This window comes from Periophthalmus magnuspinnatus, chromosome 21 (genome assembly GCF_009829125.3).
Source record: "Periophthalmus magnuspinnatus isolate fPerMag1 chromosome 21, fPerMag1.2.pri, whole genome shotgun sequence".
Taxonomy (NCBI): Eukaryota; Metazoa; Chordata; class Actinopteri; order Gobiiformes; family Gobiidae; genus Periophthalmus; species Periophthalmus magnuspinnatus.
In genome coordinates this window covers 10,878,561-10,898,901 of record NC_047146.1, presented here as the reverse complement: position 1 = coordinate 10,898,901, position 20,341 = coordinate 10,878,561, and the positions used below count along the sequence as shown (strand labels likewise).

Here is a 20,341-nt window from a genome sequence, read left to right as displayed (position 1 = left end):
AGAGCAGTGAGGCAGGCCAACACCAAGCCACTCGCTTTGGCAGACATGGAGAGAGTAGTGTCCAGTGTGCACTCATATTGTGCTGTTACTGCGGTACAATGTTAGATCTTTTCAGCTACATAATTGTTCCAAATAAATGCACATATAAAGCACTTTTCTATCTACATTCACTGTAAATCTTTGTGTATATGTAAGTATCTTTTTATGTTCTTTGTTCTGTGTCCCGTAGATGGAATGTAAAGAATGCTACGAATGAACAGCACACTTGAATGAAGTAAATTACAGGAGGTTAGTCAAACCTTCCTGGATCGTGCAAGAACAACACTCGACAGGGATCGTTGTTTGGATGATTCCACTGTTATTAAAAGAGTGAAACGAGTGAAACATTTTGCTTGTCATCTTAGAGTTGAGTTGTGTTTAATGTATTTTAATGTATTGCTAATGCTCTTTATTACTGCAAAAGGTGATAACTGATCTTCCACAATTTCTTTTTTAATAGTGTGCCATGTTTAATTGTAAAAAAGATTCCAGATTTGATGTGCGATATGTATTAAACTTTAATTAACATGATTTTATTTCATCTAGCTGGTCACCAGAATTAAGATTTCACTATTAAAAACTGATGATTCAAAACCATAACTGAGGTTGTCAGCTGCACCTAAGGGCCCCCTCAGACTTGCAGATACCATTTATCATGAATAAAGAAGAAACAGGAAGGCTGAGCAGATCTGAACATGGCGGCCATATTGACATCTCTAACTCTATCCACTAAGTTTGGGGACCAGGGCTGCCTTTAAAGAGCTACGTGTTGGTATAGTGAACGCATGCATGCTAAGCCCTACGCTGGACCCGTGAATAGCAGTAGGATTTCACACAAAGACATGATGTCATGATTTAGGGTGCGGACTCTTTTGAGAATATGCAGTGAGGCGTAAGGTTAGATTGGAAAGCAACGTAGAGCACCAACAGGCCCTTAATCAGATAGTTAGCAAGTGAACAAAAATATCAAACTGTGACCTGCATATGGCAATGTTAACACAAATTCTCCTCACTGTGAAGTGTTAATAAAAAAGGAAGTAACAAAAACCTAGTATATATCAATATTGAAACAAAAAGTTAATAAAATAACTTTGTTTTAATATTGATATATACTGAATTTATGGTAAAAGAAAAATAGGAATGCTAAGAGAATAATAAGAATACTTTCTGGACCTACTGCCAAAATGATTCAACAGAAAAAAACAAAAAGTTATACTTTCTTTAAACAAAAATAATGTAACTGTGGAATAACCTGTGCTTTCCCTGCTCCTATTCTCGGCCCATATTTAAATCACATGAATTGTGTGTCATACAAAGTAGTAGAGAAAAGAGTCTTTCAGCTGCAGTTTAGCGCGATGCTATCAGCGATGGCCTTCACAGATACAACGTGACCTGGGGCAGCGCTGCATCTCATGACACAGAGGCCTCAATGGTACAAGGCTTATGCTTAAGACACACACACACTTGTTTCTAAGCACTTGTTTGTTTAGTGAAACATAATGCATACATATTTGAACTCATATTTGTAAGTGCCAACAGTTTTCTTTGTTACAGCTGTGACCTGGAGCATTTCAATGTTAAAACCCTTGGTTTTGTCCTTAGAGGTGTTTAACTCATGAGTCATCTGTTTAGAAACCATTCTGTTCCAATGATGCCATCAAACTAACGTTGTTTTTATATACATATGTGTGTGTGTATATATATATATATATATATATATATATATATAAGTATTTAAGTATCTTAAATGAAGCCTGGTGGGCCGAACATTTGACTTACAACTGGACAATTAAATTAACATGTACTTTAAACAAGGATAGTCATTATTTTTAGCCAAAGTATACATATTTGGTGATTGTGAACCTTTTCAGAGTGTATTGTGTAATAAAATGGAAGTCATAAAGGGTCAATTAAAATTCTCCAGGAGTTCTGAAGTTGGTAAAAAATGAAATACTTTTTTCCGCCTATTGTGTTTGTTACACAGTTAAATACCAATGAATGGTTACACAGATTACAGTTCAAACCCTGAGAAGAGTGGACTGTTTTGACTCACAACCTGCATGTGCTTCAGGTTTCCTATCCTGATAACAGCCTCTGTCCTGTTTTTTATTTGTAATGTTTTTTTCAACTCAATTCTCAAAGGAATGTCTGCTGGTTGTAGTCTTGATCATTAGTTTTGTGTATAATTTAGATTTTATGGGGGAATGCAATGCAACAAGCACAGGATGGACATCTGACACTTGGCTGACAAGAAAGACGAGGGCTGAGAGACTGTGAATAAATTGTTCTCACAAGTAGAGGAAGAAAGTAGTGGAAGGGCCATTTCCTATGTATGTGGCAGTGGGCACTAGGGACAGAGCACAGGGTGGACGTGCGACACAATGGAGATATTTGGGCGGAGGGTAGATGAGTGCTTAGCGTCAGGACTGCTGTGTGTGACTGGACTGAGCCCTCTATGGCTATGGGTTAGAGGTTTAGATAATAATTCACCTCAGGCAGGAAGTTAAAGGAAATGTCTGCCGTCTTGGTGTTGGGTTGTTTGCAGGACACATTTTCCCACAATCTCTTTGCCCTTTTTAAAATTTGAACAGCAATATGTTGACCTTTCAGACATCAGGGCCCAAGTAAAAGCATCCATCTGACTAAGTAGTTTCTAAGGAAAAGGTGAAATGTTTATTTAAGAAACTCACCTGGCTAGCTAGATAATGATTACATGGGATTTAGGATTATAGTTTATGCCTATTTTTACTGATATATGTCTAGTGTTTGGTTCATAGAAGAATGTAGCACTAGAGGTATGCATATATTCAGAGCAGAGCCAACTATGTAAAGAGGTGACTTTATAGATTTAGGAGGGAACACCCACCTTGCTTGTATGGGAGGAACACATGGCCTGCCACAGGATGATTTGAGGCGTCCACATCCCTCAGTCGGCGCAATGGCCCTCACAATGTTATCTGCGGATAGGAGCGCTGGCAACAGCCTCGGCCGTACACTGCCAGACGTACAGAGGAGGTTCTCACACACTTTCACCCTGTGGGACAAGTGATTTACTGTTTACAGTTGACAGAGTTTCCTTAATAAACCAGATCATTTTAACAATGACTAAGAAAAACAACCATAATACAAATAATGGTCTAATAAGGCAGAAACATGCGGTCACACGTCACTAATGTCATTGATTTGAACAAAATCTGACTTCAACTCCATTTGATGGTTTTTGATAACAAATCATTATTAATGTAAAAGGTAGGTGCTGTAAGCTCCTTGTTACATAAACAGAAAATATGGAAACAAAAGTTTTCAAAAACAAACCTTCATGTATCAGTCAGGTATTTTTATTCGTGAAGACCTTGAATTGAGTGTTCTTATGGAAATGTCTCGCATAACACACAAAGCAGGCAAAACTGATAAATACATAGCAAAAACATATTCTCGGTTTCTTTTTTATTTAATCTGGCTTATCTTCTCCTTTTAGCTTTTTGTTTAACAACTGACAAGGAAGACACAGAAAATTCTGTTGCCATCAAACTCCAGTGCTCCAGTTTTTACATTATGCAGTTCATTTACCTTCAGAAAAGAGTGTCAATAACAAAAACAAAAATAATTTATATAAAAGTGTCCATAGTACCAAAATAGTATCAGAAAGAAGTGGTGAAAATTTGCTCAAAAAATAAAGCCTTCTTCACCTTCTTCAAATCTAACGAGGCTCATCTGTTTGTCTTTTTTCATTATATTACAATATTTGTAAATTGTTCTTGGTATTTGCTAAATAGCTATTTCAGCAAATCTCTTAGAAAACTCATCTATCACTAATTAAGATGGGACATTTTCTTCTAAGAATACATTCTTCAAAGAATACACTGAAATAGATTTCTACAACATGGCTCAGCATAAATTGTGAGCAGTGTTTTGGGGATGATTGGCAGCACAAATGAGTGTGTGAGCTCTGTTCTGTCTTCAGTTATTCTGTACACTTGAAACACGACAAAGTCAATCTGTTAACACACAAAGTGCAGAGCTTGCACACAAGGCCCGTCTATCCTCATGTCTGGGTTTATTTGTCGCTCCGTCGGGTTAGGGGTCTTGCAGATATCCCTCTTCCTGCGTTTGTTGGGTCACTCCTTCATCACCACTCCACTCTGAGATGCTGCAGTTTGCAGACGTCCAGAATACGCCATCAGGAGTCCAAGTTTCCATATCTTGATAACCTTGTTCTCCATTTGGGTGGAGGAGGAACTGACACAGGCCACAGCATGGGATATGTTTAGCTTTCCAACGGTTACTTTCTCTCGGCCCAAGGACCGCATTTTAAAAGCTTGTATAAAAGCATAAACATTGATATAAGATTTTAACTTGAACCAGACTGACTTTTAAATTCAATACTGTTGTATATATTACATGTATAGCATAATGGGATAATAGGACATTTCAAAAGCCAAACAGTTAAGATAACCTTTTACAAAAGCACCACAATTTCTGACAATAATCACTTTTGTTTTGATTCTGTTTTCAAATGATTCATTCATTGTGACTATTAGCTGTTGAAAACTACTGCCTTTGACACCAGGTGGACGCATGTGGCTCATGCATGCCTGACCCATTTATGCATCCAGCATATTCCTTGTGTGTGGTATCAGTCTGGGCAGGGTCATAGGTCACACTGTCACAACTATAGCTCTAGATACAAATACATATCTTCAGTGTGACAAGGCCCAAATAAACACAACAGTCGTCCTGGTCGGATTGTCACTGCTCCTCACCTGTTCACTGATGAGTAAACAGAACTAATCATTTACCACAGAGACCAAGTGCTCTTTTAAACATATTAACAAGGGTTAAAAATAACTTTAAGAAGACACAGATGAGCTGAGGTTGGTGACAGACCTTAATGGACATACCATGGTCTGCATTACAGACTAGTTATTTTTAGTTGTTTTTTCAATAGTATAACTTGGAACCACAAATAGCTGTTAGTGAAACTATTACATTAAAACATATTTAAGTGTTTGTTCAACACTCTAGTAATCCGTTTTCATCTGCAGTACTATTAACTGAATAAATTATAACTTTACTATACATTTGATGTATACAAGTTGCCTGGCCAGCCAAAGATTTACACTTAGTAATTAGCAAAATGTGAGAGTTCTTGTGCTTAGAATATATAGAAAGAATCAGTCTAGATCCCAAGTAAATATAGAAGCAGATGTGAACATATGAAAACATATAACTCATTTCATATCACATGTCACTGTCCTACCAACTGTTTAAAGGGCCTGTATTACATTTTTTTTCTAAACTGTGTCATAATGTTGTTTCCTTATCACAAAGATACCTAGAATTTTACATACCTGGAGTGTTTTGTTTCATTCACACACACTTAACACACAGACCCTGCATATTGAGTTCTTCTCGCAAATAGAAAATACTCTGTTCCACCTTGTGATGTCATGTGGTAAAACAGTGCTTCACTGTGTTTTTGAACTCAATACGCCGTCACTAGAATCATTTGGATAATTTCAGCCCTAGAACTGATAATCTTTACTAAACTAAAGGTAAAACGTAGATGTTAATTTGAAAACTACAGTTTTATGACATGACAAGTGTTTTGAGCTTTGGAGATGTAGAATAACAATAGACTAATAATAAAGGGTTACTAAAATATGTGTGAAAGAAAAAAAACACAGCTCCAGGTATATTCTTGAGGTAACAATATTATAAGATAGCTTAAAGCTCAGAAGAGCCAGTTTTGTGTAATATAGGTGCTTTAACAGTGAGTTCTATATGAAACTGTATATAATACCCATGTTAAACTGTATTAGCCAACTGATTATTGAGCCTGTTTTTCTAATGCAAGATAAAGCAGGTAGAAATGCTGAAGATATCCCAATGACAATGAGTCTTATGGAAGTAGAATTAGCAATAATTTTCCTTTGCCTATCAAGTCAAGGAGAGTGTGCTGTTCAAATGCCCAACTTGTTTAAGAACTTTTGGTTTCAGTTTTTGTACCTATCTCAAGAATATTTTTTTATTAGTGATGTGTGAATAATATGTTTATACTGTTATGTTTGGGTTACATCTCACACTCTAAGGACTTCAGGGAGGGGACATGGGGAATCAGTGTTTCAGTTTTATGCAGCTAAAACCTGGAACAATCTTTCTGAAGATGTGAGACAGGCCTCTACATTGACAAAGTTTAAATCCAGACTCAAAACGGTTCTGTTTAGCTGTGCATAGGACTGAAAGGTTTTTATTCTGCACTCTTCTCTTTTAATGTTAATTTTATGATGATTATTTAGGATTATTTATGTTTTGTTTTGTTGTATTGTGATTTTAATGTCTGTCTTCTTCTGTAAAGCACTTTTAATTACTTAGTGTACAAATTAACTACACAACTAACAATTAACTATACAAATAAACTTGCCTTGCCTTGCCTTACATGAATGATTTAACAGTTACAATTTGCTATAGCTAACATTCATTGGAAAATTACCCAGGCAGAGCACAAAATATGTGAGAGATGGGCATTAGAGGCTGCAGCCCTGGGCTACAGAACATGCATGGGTTGTCATGTGATCCTTGTCATTTAGTTTTCACCACTACACTTAAAAAAACATTTTCTTTGCTGTGCCACTGCCAACACCGTGATTGGCACCGATATGAACGTTGTCATTCAAGCTGCAAACCGTAGATTTTAAGATGTTTGGAAGAAAAAGTTAAAGATCTTTTAAAACTAATGTCAAAATTGCACATACATACACACCACAACGCTTTATGGCATGTTTGTTGTCTTGAAGTGTAAATGAAAGACTTTCATTATATCATTTTTATCTCTAGGCAATGGAGGATTCCCCATTACATATGACCAAATCCAGAACACAGAAAACAAAGGCTCACTTGTAACTCCTTGAAATCTTTGGTGAATTATTCAATTTGCAACACCTCAAATTTTACATAGATGAACTCTGTGGACTCAGACTGTTTAGATTTGAAAACTGCTAGGAACATGCCGTAAATTTGAGTACTTTGGAAGTTTACTCGGAGCGGAATTGCCATTGATCCCAGAAAACAATTCCACTTCCCCTCGGCTGCTGCCGGAGAATGCTTCCCAGCAGAAAATAGTGCACCAGGGATGTTAAGACGAAAAGGGGGGTGAGGAGGGGGAGAGGAGGGACCGGAGGGAGGGCCAGGGTGGGAAAAAGTCTAGTATGATGCCTCGAATTTTCTTCTGGTCCCCCCATGAGGACTTCCAGTGTGGAGTCGGTCAGCTGTGGTCCAATAAGTGTAGGCACTTCAGGATTAGAAGTAACCCTCACCAGACACCGGCCATTACAGACGTATTATTCAGGTGAGTCAATTTCACTTTTTACTATCATTTTAATATATAGTATGTAGAAAATGTAGTATTCGAATAAAATAAAAAAAAAGTTAAAAGTAATATTTTACTCACCACACCCATACCTTGGCTAACTTTCTAATTTTCACACTTTATGTACAAAACACTGAAGTCTGTTAAGGAAATTTAAAATAGTAATAATATAACATTAAAAAAATATTAAAATAAACAAAATATTTGACGAGAACCAGTAAATTCTGTTAATATTTGAAAGTAACCAGTCTAAGTTGGGTATATCTAAATAAAATTACTAAATTAAATACAGAAAAAAGACAGAAAAAAGCTTATCGTTATCAGCATAATTCTGTTTTAAAACTAAAAGCATTGCTCAAGTTAAAAATCCATCTGGTTTTCCTTCTCTCACACCTGACCATGTGGCAGCCTCTGACAAACAAGGTGAAGCAGCAGTTACCATAATGTAAATCCTCCATCAAGAGCTGCCATTAACTCGCTATAAAAGTCAGTGCCAGAACATGTGACACAGGCTCAGTATTAACATATTAGATTTCACAGTGACAACAGTGGCAGAACTCTACCAAAAATGAGTCAGGAATGAATCAAAAACCAACAAAAAATCTGCCTCTCATTAGATCCAATGATGTTTTTTTTGTCACACCTTTCAGTTTTCCACTTGTGTTGCCGTGTGATGCCATTTGAAGATAATAGATCATAACAACGCTGTAGGTCTGTGTACACTGGCAGCTGAAGATCCAAACAACCATGTAAGGCAGCAGCACTCTGGCCGCTTGCTAACGCTGATCGGCAGCATCTCAGTGGTGGGGACAGGTGAACAGTTCGGATGACGAATATTCTGGCTAGATTCACACAAGTAGTAAGTCGCACAAATCCAAAATCACCCTTTGCCAAAGCCAGCGTAGCTAAAGTTAACCTCACTAGTTCCATTCTGTAATCCTTAACCTCGTGGGAGACAGTCCAGCTGCTGTTAGAGTGGGATTGACCCCGGCACGTGTTAATAGCATTGCCACTAATAGACACAAGTGCGGCTACAGGCTTCCATCAGTCATGTCAATCATATGTATTATTCATAATTGTGTCACTACAGGGAAAAGCAACTGACTCAAAACATCAATTAGGGAACACTTCGTTGACAGTTTAATCCAGCAACTCCACTGTCCATGTTCTTGTTCATCTTCAATTTCTTGGGCACATAATTCAAAGGCAGTCACTAACTACATAAATAAGAAGAACGATAAATGATCCAATAGAAAACTTTTTAGTGAGACAGAGAGCATGCCGCAAATGAAATAAGTTCTATTAAATACTCAGAAAACATAACAAAATTGCTTAAATTAAATAAAGCCCAATAAAGTCAGGACACATCAATAAAACTTTTTTACATTTTTCCTGCTAACAGACACTACAGTATTGACTTTAAAGTGTGAATTAAAGTGTGATTTAAAACACCATCATGTAAAGCCAATACATGTAAAAATTACTTATCTTGTTGTGGTTTGACAAAATAATTCATCAGATAGATAAACTGTGATGGGAAAACATGCCGTTATAAGGAGTGTTTATTGCACAGGCAGATTTTCAGCAATAAAGTCACTAGATATTTTGCTTTTAAATAAAAAAAAAAGACATAAATACACTGGGTCACATTTACTTTTGTAGTAAAAACTGTGATTCTTTGAAGAGCACAAACCACTGAAAAACAGTGCCGACATTGATCTATAGTGCTGTCCTATATACAACACAATGTCAGTGCTGTTTTGGCGCACGCACACCAAATTTGGTTTTACTCAGTTTAGTGAGGATCTGACGCCAAATTTGTCCCACTAGAAAATGTCAAATAAGATGGTCCTTTTTTCCAGACTACAATGAAGGTTTGTTAATGACAAATGTATTACTGTCAGTGTCAAGTGGGAGAGGGTTCAAACTAGATCATATGTTCGATTACAGAAAGATCCACCTATCTCTCTATCACACAATGAAACTAAATGTACAACAATTCAGAATACTTAAGTCTTAGTGCAGGTCAGTCCAAACACACAGTCCTATGAGGGGTACATCTCTGAGTGGGCTGTTCGGATACATTAGGATGGTATGATGACAAAGGGCACCAGTGTAAACTACAAACGACTAGAACCCATTTTGTGCAGATTCTTTTGTATTTAAGTTGTATAGAATGTTTAAGCTCCCGGTCTTCTGCACTCTGTCTACTCAACCGTCACAGTTTATGCAATGAGTTAGAGATCACAAAGCAATCTACATTAACCAACATATATAATCTACTGCTCATTCTATTGAAGCCTAAAATATGTTAATCCTTGGACCTTGAACAGCTGGACAAATCAGTTAATAATATAATTATATATTATATATATTATATAATAATATAATTCTATGCTACGATTTCAAGTATAAAATTTAAAAAAGGCAAGGTAAGGCAAGTTTGTTTGTACACAAAGTAATTCAAAGTGCTTTACAGAATAAGAAATACATTAAAATCACAATATAACAAATCAAAACATAAATAATCAAATCTAAATAAAGTACATTAAAAGAGAAGAGTGCAGAATAAAAACCTTTCAGTCATATGCACAGCTGAACAGACGTTTTAGGACATGTCAATAAAAGTTTTTATCTTTTTCCTGCTAACAGACACTATAGTATTGACTTTAAAGTGTGAACTGATTTAACTGATTACACCATCATGTAAAGCCAATACATGTAAAAATTACTTATCTTGTTGTGGTTTGACAAAATATTTCATCAGATTGATAAACTGTGATGGGAAAACAAGCCATTATAAGGAGTGTTTATTGCACAAGCAGAATTTCTGTAATAAAGTCACTAGATATTCTGCTTTTTAATCATTAAATAAAGGCTTTATTAAAAAAAACAAAAACAAAAAACATAAATAAACTGGGTCACATTCACATAAAAACAAGCACTGAGCTCTTTAGCGTTTCTGTCAAACACATTATTCATAGGTACATTAAAATCACCTGTAATGACTAAACCATCAAAATCAATGCATATGACTGAAAGCATCTCAATAAAATTATCAATAAAACTTTGACAGTGCTGGGGAGGATTGTATGTGACTAAGTAGAGTATCGAGGGTGATTGTTTTAGCTCCATTTTATAGGAAACATACTCAGAAGATGAAAACACCTCAAATGACAACCTGTGAGTAACTAAATTATCTCTAAAAAAAAAAGAAACACACATCCCTCCACCCTTTTTATCAGCCTGATGTTGTGGGGAGTCGATTCCACTAGAATTGCATTACCTGTGTTTTTGTCAGGCCATGTTTCGGTTAAAACATAAAATCAAGAGAATGATATCAAGCATATGATCTAGTTTGAACCCTCTCCACTTGACACTGACACTAATGTATTTGTTATGAACAAATCTTCATTGTAGTCTGGAAAAAAGACCATCTCAAAGTGTAAGATGGTTCATATAACATGTCGGAGATGTACTTTGGTGCTAGGCCATGGAGAGACTTGTTCACAAGTAGAGTTGCTTTAAAGTCTATTCTCTGAGCCACAGGAGTCAGTGCAGAGGCTTGAGCACAGGACACATGTGCTCATACTTCCTGGGTCTAGTCAGGACCAGAGCAGCAGTGTTCTGGATGTACTGCAGAGGTCTTAACACTCGTTTGGAGAGGCCAGTGAACAGGCTGCTACAGTAGTCCAACCTACTGGAGACATACGCATGGATAAGTCTCTCCAAGTCTGCTTTTGACAGTAAAACTTTGGTTTTTGAAACACATTTTAGTTAACAATAAAAACCTGCAGATGCTACTGATTTGATGTGGCTGTTAAAGTTAAAGTCTGGGTCCATTATTAGACTTCTAGATTTCTAGCCTGATTTGAAAGTTTTAGGGAGACTGGAGGTGACTGCTGACACATTCTCTTTGTTTCTGTGGGCCAAAGACTATGAAATCACTCTGAGTTCAGCTGGAGAAAATTGTTTTGCATCCACACACTGATCTGTTGGATGCAGTGGCACTGGTCCATATTCACCTGCTGCCAGTGAGACATACATTATTGCTGCCTATTAACTGGCCTAATGGCAGCGTGTAGAGATTGAACATTTTATATATATATATATATATATATATATATATATATATATATATATATATATATATATATATATATATATATATATATATATATATATATATATATATATATATATATATATATATATATAATCTTACTTTCCTTATTGAAGTGACATGTTAACTATGCAAGCAAGTGGTGATAGCAAACAGCTGAGCACAGACGTTTAGTAATCTAGTGGGTAACACATCGAGGCAGCAAGTAGAACTTAATCTGGTGACAATGTCTTGGACAGTTTTGCCAGTTACTCAGTTAGTGTCTAGGTGGCTGCAGGGTTGTTATTTGTGTTGTGGAATTGATGGCATTTTTAATGCCCTGAAACTTGTCACCAAAAAAACAGCAAATTCATTGCACTTAGACATAGCAGTGGAGCTGGAGGGTTTTTTTAATCTGTTTACTGCTACTAACAGAACATCTGAGTTTTCAATGCAACTTCCAATAATTTCTGAAAAATACCTTTCTCTTGTTCTACATAAACTGTGGTTGTACATGTGCATCTTTTCTCTGTAAATCTCATAATGAACCTGGAGCTTTGACTTGCGCCATTCCCACTCGGCCCTCTGGCACCCCCTTATCTGTGCCCTGACCGAGTCATCATTCCTCCATGGCACTTTCTGCTTATTTTTTAACCATTTTAACCTTCATGGTGTCCAGAACATTCAAAACACTCAAAGTCACAGAGTTCAACAAATCATCAACATTAGAACATGAAGCATTTGCAAAGTGTATCATTTCCATGAACAGTGCACCTGTTTTATCATTTATGTGTCATGTCTGAACAACTGCAGGACCAGCCACTGGTTTGGGAATAACAAACAAGTCAAAGAAGACACAGAAATGATCAGACAGAGCAACATCGACCACAGTGACATTTGAAATATTTACTACTTTTGTAATAAGCAGGGTGTGCGCTCCGATGTGGGTGGGCTCGCTGACATGCCGAGTCAGACCAAAGGACAAGCACTGAGCTCTTTAGCGTTTCTGTCAAACACATTATCCACATGTACATTAAACTCCCCTGTTATGACTAAACCATCAAAGTCTGTACATACAACTGAAAGCATCTCAGTAAAATTATCAATAAAACTTTGACAGTGCTGGGGATGTTTGTATGTGACTAAATGTTATTAGTCACACTTGTGACTAATCACACTAAGTGTGATTGTTTTAGCTCTGCTTAGATGAAAACACCCCAAAGCTGTGAGTAACTTAATTATCTCTAAAAAACACACACACCTCCACCCTGTTTGTTTCCACATGTTTCTGATTCAAACTTGAAGTTGGGTGGAGCTGATTCCACTAGAACTGCATTAACTGTGTTTTTGTCAAGCCATGTTTCAGTTATAAGCATCAAGTCAAGATTAAAAGAAGAAAATAAATCTTTAAGGATCTTTAAATCCTTAATAAAATTTATTTGTTACATTTGCTACAAGACAGTTTAAATGTCCTTCTGTTAATCAGTCTATGTGGTGTAACTGCAGATATAGCTCCATCACAGAGCCTCAGCCTGATATTACCTTTATCATGACTATGTCTTGCGACAGCAGAGGCTCTGTATGTCCTTGTTCTTGGTGATAACAGCTCTGGGAAAAGGCAGGGGGAGGGCAAGCAGGGGGGAGTTAGGGTGAGGAACTAGGTGAGGGCTGAGGAGGCAGAGCAGGGGGGAGTTGAGGGAGCATAGGTGAGAGGGTCTTTGGTAGTGAAACAGGCATAGTTTTGTATGGGGAAGAGTTCAGCATAGTTGATGCCAGCACTCTTGATGTGATGAGGCTTTCTAGATGGTTGGGAAGGGCCATGGCTGAAGGTGGGAAGGAAAAGGAGAGTGAAGAGTCCCTAGAGGAAGAGATCCAGGGCTGGTCTGTGGGCAGAGGAGGTGATGAGGGTGCTGCTGAGTCTGAAACCTCTGCAGAGGCTGCCAGACCAGTCCAGTCCAAGACCTGTGACAAGGGCCCTGGGGCAAGTGACACTGGTGATGAATCCTTCGATGGGGAAGGTGGTGGTGTTGCTGCTGACTTGTTGTCTGGGGGAGGTGGAGGTGGTGGTGCTGGCACATTGACACATAGTTTAAATTAGGAAGAGGTCCACTGATGAATGTCTTTATCAAGTTCCTCAAATAATTTAATGAAATCCCTTTTCAAGATTTCAGTCTGTTCCATTCTTGTGTTAACTCCCACCATGTGCACAATCAGCTGATTAACTCCTCTGTGCGTTGACAAGACGTTTGGCAGGAGTGTTGTAATCTGTTCAACAGTGTAACTGGGATAGCAACACGTTTGGTCTCCTCCGTGGCTCACACCACTGCTAGCACCATTGCCCAGAAGTAGTGTATTTCTGACCTTGACATTCGGCACAGATCGCTGCCTGCGCTCTTTCGGCAACTTATTTGCTCTTGTTTTGTGACAAAAATCTATTTTCTATTTGTATGTTAACATCAGTCTGTGACAATGGCAAAATCTGTTTGTAAGATGTATTTTGGGTGATGTAACAATATTAACATTGTCTTTAATCACTGTTGGCTTGGCATTTTGGTCTTTACAAAGTTTTGGAAAAGGCACAGGTTTAAGTTGAATGTAGCAGTTTTCACCCTCTCCTCTGAAAGTGACTGTGGGCTTCTTACCAGTGGAAGTCACAGGCAACATCTGGTGAAATCATTTTTCAGATTTTAAAGCAAATATCAGTGGTTGTAGTTCATTAATTTGTTGTTGATTGTTCCATTAGCCCTCACAGAAAAAAATCCTTAAGTTTCTCTCCCTGGACATGTTGCTTTTCTTGTCAGATATTTTGTTTAAAAATGCCAAAATGGTTTAAAAGTTTTTACTTAAAAGAAAATGATAAATAGACAGATTTTCCAGCCCTGAAAATAATTAAATGATTAAAAAGCAAAGTAAAGACAGAAGCAGCAGGAGCAAGCAAGGTTTGCGTGTGCACTCTTCAGAAACAGGAAGCAAAAAAAAATGAAATAACTAGTGTGGGCTTGTCATGATAACACATTTTGAAGCACGATATTTCGCTACAGAGAAAGACTGAAACCATTTTTTGCCACCGTCACAATAAAAAGCAGGATAATCCCAGTAAACCATTTAAAAATAGACAGTATCATTAAAAGGCCTGAGCTGCAACAAAAACAAAATGAAGCAATAATTAGCCATAGAAGTCACTTATTCTACCGTCTACAGCCCAAATCTAATCATACTACAACTAAAATAACAAAAATCTGAACTCAATCGAAACTCAACACACGATAAATACTGAGCCCCTCAAAATAATATTGTTTAAGCTTTCATATACTGAACCATAAATTGATATAGTAATTACCGTGATAGGCCTAAATTAGCAGCAGTGTTAAGTTATGCTGTAAAACATAAATATAAACAGCCATTTTGTTTGTCATCTTGGCACAATAGCTAATTTTGATAAGCCTGAGTAATAACATCACATGTGACAAGGTGTTTCCTTCATCTCAGACTTTCACAGTGAGAAAAAGTGTGGAGCGGGTCCAACACGTGTGCATGTGAAAGGATTTATAGATGCACTTTAACAAAGGCTGGTCTCTACAGAGTGCACTGCTGCGAGGTGACGCATAATGGGCCGATACTGTCATTTACACTCACTATTACATCAGCTTTGTTCAACTTATAGCAACTATAGTCCTATCCTTTTAACTACAATAATTCCATTAATATAAAGTAATGCAATATGCTTTATGACAATTACAGCTATTAGTATACTACAAGAGAAGAGTTTGAGTTGGCTGGAACTTAAGGCCCAAAAGAGTTTGGATGGTTTCAGACAGTGTAACACTTTCACACCTTCACAGGAGCTAGGAAAAATACATTAATGAAATAAGTTTGAATTGTTGAGCCACATCCAGACTGAGCAAGGTACAAAGACCTTTGCCTGAAAAAAAAAAAATATATATATATATATATATATATATTTTATTTTATATATATATATATATATATATATATATATATATATATATATATATATATATATATATATATATATATATATATATATATATATATATATAATCTTTTTTAATTTCCAATTAAAATGTCTGAAAGATTCCTTTATACCTTTTAAAACACTGTCCAATGTCCATCCAAGCATTCCAGTTCATCCCAAAACAGCTGTCACAAGCCAGTCATTAGATGCTTATAGTTTTTTGGCTACACTTCAAACACACATCTCACTTTATCACGACTCTATAACACTTTTACATCTGATGCAGTGGATCCTATTACACTGAAGGACACACACAGTGTTGGAAAGAATACTCTGAAAATGTATTTAGTTACAGAATACCGAATACCTGCATTTAAATATATTTTGTAAGATATTCCATTGGTCCAATTAGAGTATTGTATTCTGAGTAGTACTTTTCAATTCAAGTTTATTTATATAGCACATTTAAAAACAACTATAATTGCCCAAAGTGCTTCACATAAAAGTCAAGACAAAAAGCAAAATACAGATAATACAATATTTAAAGTTATAATACAATATTTAAAGTTATTTTAAGATACAATATATTGTAATGTAAAAAAAAATGTGCTGCAGCCCCTGCTATACATTGATTTGTTACCAATTAGAGAAGAAAAAAATGCACATCATATTACAATAATGGTATTTTCTTTTTTGCCCAGAGCCCAAATTGGATGATCAAGTATCACAAAGTATTCCTTTCATTTTACTTTACTGTATTCTGAATCACCAAATGAAAGAGTAAAGGCACCTGCATATTGTTACACAAAATAGGCATTCTGCTTGAATACCTATTTTCAGTACATGTATTTAGTTACTTCCCAACACTACACACAGACTATATGTACAATCTCACAAGGCCTGCCTCATATTCTGGTCTGAATGCCTTACACCCAGAATGCCCATCATCTTCCCATTAATCTAGTCCTGATATTGTAAACACATATGACAAGCAGGACAATCTCCAGGCAGCTCAACAAAAGCCATGATGTATGCTCGTAAATCCCTGGTAATTACAGGTGGAACAATAGACACTTTCACAAGTAGAACTGTAGGTCCACCTTTGTCCTCGGGAAATGATATTGTTTGGGATTGCTTCCTTTTGAGAACAGGAAGACGCAATGTGGAACTGTCAGGAAAAGCAAAAGAACAGGATAGACATTGAGCTAGACTACACAAGTAATGAGAGCAAATGAAAATAAATGAGTCATTATAATGAAATACTAGCCATGGGCGATAAATGAAACATTTTTATATTGGGCTTTCTATCTAAATAAAAAATAAAAACAATCAAAAAGCACTACAATAACTGATCTTAAAGGCTCTATATAACTTTTATGGTGAGGTGTCCTAACTGCGATTTACTCAAGCCTCATTTATTGTAGTCGGCTCCATTAGGCAGACAGGAAAAATAGCTTTACTTAATTCCTTTGGAGTTTCAGCCATGGGCATGGATAGCTGTTTACCTCACACATGCTCCCATTTTGTACAGCTCTTGGCACCTTAACATAGAAGATCACAATGATCTAAATTGAAATTTTATTGCCATATATATCCACACATCTGAGAAGCAAGAAGGGAGGGAGGGAGGGGTCAGATGCTGTTGACCATCACTCCCTCACACTACATAACCAGGGTTGGTGTCATCCAAGCAAGCTCAAAGCCAGTGGACAGCGGTTAACTACCTTTATAGGGAATTGTACTGTTCGGAAGGGATGAATAGTGGTAAGGCGTTCTTTGGCTATCTTTCTAATCCTGCTTGTTATTCTAGCTTTAACCTCAACATCTGTCATAAACTACTGCTTTTTAAAGAGAATGTATATTTCCAATAACTTTCCCAAGTACGGTAGTAGGTCCACTTGGGTGACGTGTTGGAAAAACCTGTCAGCTTGTTATTCAGCAATCTTTTTCTTCATGTTGTAACTCATCTCCCCTCTTTGATCTTCTAATGGCAAAGTAAGAGCTTGATTTATTTGAGTGTATGTGAAAACATAAAGATAATTCCTGCATGTAGTTTAGATGGGCTTTCTTGACCTCTAGATGATGAGGGGCATTTATAGCACTCATTAAGCAGTCTGGTAAAATGCCTTATAAAGCCATCCATAGCTGACACACACCAGCTAGCTATACAGCCATGTTTGGGTTCAAACCAAACTGACACTAATGCTAGGGTCAATGGAAGGAGCACTTTCGGCACAGAAGGGGGGAGATGTGATCAGCACCTTGAGATAGCTGCTTATTACACAAGTGAAAGGAGCTTAATCATTAGAAATAGTCAGTGGACATGAAATGTGGTCTATCATAGGGAAGTTGAATGTGCTTAAGGCAGCACCGGGCAGCTCTGGGTCAAAGCAGAGGACAAAGTCTCCCAGCATTGACATGGCCCATGGCACACCATCGCTCTGTCTGTCACTCTCACTATTTGGGACATGAGAAAATGTCTCAAAGGCAAAGGAAAATTATTTTTCCTAAAAATGCTTGTGTATTTTTACATAACTTCTGAACTTTGTTTTTGTAAAATGGTGAGTTCTCAGGCTATAGTCTAGCCAAGTTATTTTTAGATTTAAGGGTATGGATTTATTTTTCAGTAGCAAGAATGACTTATTACAATGTATTTCTCACTACATGACAAAAAACCATCTAAGCCAACCTATATAAATAAATGTATTTGTTGCACAAAGGTAATGCCATTTATTGCCATCTTGTAGAATTTGAAGAGGAAAACGAAATAAAGATACATTTTCTGTTGCTGCACAACTCAATAAAATGATTTTAACGATTAGTAATAGTAATAAATTTAGTGCATACTTCACAAAAGAACTGTGAAACTGGAATTGTATTTTCTACTCAAAGAAGTTTTGGAGATCATATTGACTAGTGACTACCCTTTGTATATGTAATGTAAATTTAAAAAAGCGTCAACAGTGTATAGCATACCTGCAACTTACCTGCAATACCACCACTAATAACAGTTTGTTGTCCCCAGACTTGAGTCAGTGATGACAGGGTTTCTAAGATGTAAACACATCAATATTCCAGTTTTATAATTCCATTGCACAATAAAAATTATCTCAACCATCACACTAACCTGTTGCTCTGGTCTTTGTTTTTGGTATAGTGTCTCCCCTGCACCTTCCTCCAGTGGTCCTATCGCTATAGTCTCTGTCTGGACCCAGCTCGGCTGTGTGTGAGTGGTGATGGGGGACTGGAGTCTCCTTGGGAACTTCTTAGAGGAGGTCCAGGAACACTCCACATCTGTTGGAAAAGTCTGGCTCACAGTGCTGTTTATTTTCCGGATCTTGATTCTGGGTACAGCTGCCGAGTCGTCTTGGGGTGACGAGCAAAGTGACTTCCTATGTGACACGCAGCAACCCGGTTGTACCAATGTGTGCTATGACAGCGCTTTCCCCATTGCCCACATCCGCTACTGGGTGCTGCAGATTGTCTTTGTCTCCACGCCATCACTGATCTACATGGGTCACGCAATGCACATCGTACGGCAGGAAGAAAAACGCAGACGCCAGGAGCAGGAGGAGGGCGGGGCTGAGAGCGGAGAGGACCTGGATGGGGAGAAGGAGTACATCCAGCAAAAGGAGAGTAGGAGGGAAGTCTCATCTGATGTGCCCGGAAAAGTGCGGTTAAAAGGGGCCCTGCTGCAGACTTACATCCTGAGCATCTTAATCAGAACAGTAATGGAGGTGACGTTTATTATTGTGCAGTACCTCATTTACGGGATCTTCCTCAAAGCCTTGTATCTATGTAAGTCAAGGCCCTGTCCAAATCCAGTCAACTGTTACATGTCACGCCCCACAGAAAAGAACGTCTTCATCATTTTCATGTTGGTAGTGGCTGGTGTGTCTTTGTTGCTTTCAATATTGGAGCTCTATCACTTGGGCTGGAAGAGCATTAAAAAGCGTGTACACAAAAGGATGATACAGAGAAAGGCAGTGACAGTGTCTGTATCTGCAGCTCTTGAACCCAACAGTCCACCACGGCCGTCCACCTGCACACCGCCCCCAGACTTCAGCCAGTGCTTATCGGACCAGAGCTCCATGGCGTCACATCCATTCAGCAACAGGATGGCTTTGCAGCAGAACTCAGTCAATCTGGCCACAGAGAGACACCACAGCTGTGACAATGTAGAGCACGACAGGGATTTTCTGAGAATAAGGTACGAGCAGGTACCCACACAGCTGCCCAACAGCTGTTCACAGTCCCCTCTGATACAGTCCAGCTTTAGCAAGGACAATCGGCGCCTTAGCAAGATCAGCGGGGGCAGTAGTAGAGCCCGCCAAGACGACCTAGCCGTATAAACTCACTGTGAAAATATAAAGCACAAGAGGGTTTGACTGACAAAATGCTGGGTTTAACTCCCTGTGAGAGACATGAAATCTTTGAGAATATATGTTCTGTAAAATGTTCTAATGCTTGAAAAAACAAACTGCAAAATTACTTTACAGGGTTAGATGTTCTGTATCTGATAATTGCGCCTAAACATGGAAGAAAGTGGTTAAAACCAGGTCATAAAAAACTGATAAACAGACTATAAAGAAAGAAAAGGTTTGTTGTAAAATCTTGCAATAGAAAACTCATGACTAAAAGTGCCTTAACACACATATTTTTTATACATTCCTATATGCCAAGGACAATAATATAAATGTGGTAAACATTTTCACACGGAGCACAACAAATGAACAGAATCGTGTGAAAAGTTCGGGGTTTTTTGGGGTTGGTTTTTTTTTTTAGTAAATTTTCTTTTTTTTTTAAACCTTCGATGGCAGAATGTCTGACGCTGAAAAGATTTGGCCACTAGGTG

At 37.6% G+C, this 20,341-nt stretch overlaps 2 protein-coding genes across 3 annotated transcripts in view; both read left to right on the top strand.

The window, feature by feature from the left end:
• The window catches only part of LOC117388846 (ribosyldihydronicotinamide dehydrogenase [quinone]-like), a 186,929-nt gene that overhangs the window by 37,865 nt on the left and 128,723 nt on the right, over positions 1-20,341 (top strand). The window lies entirely within an intron of this gene.
• LOC117389782 (gap junction alpha-5 protein-like) lies at positions 18,664-20,077 on the top strand. Its single transcript, XM_033987505.2, has one exon. The coding sequence runs from the start codon at positions 18,723-18,725 to the stop codon at positions 19,836-19,838; it is 1,116 nt and encodes a 371-aa protein (XP_033843396.1). The 5' UTR covers positions 18,664-18,722; the 3' UTR covers positions 19,839-20,077.

Excerpts from the sequence above, each read along its gene's own strand:
- LOC117389782 (XM_033987505.2), top strand. The coding sequence starts at position 18,723 with ATGGGGGACTGGAGTCTCCTTGGGAACTTCTTAGAGGAGGTCCAGGAA.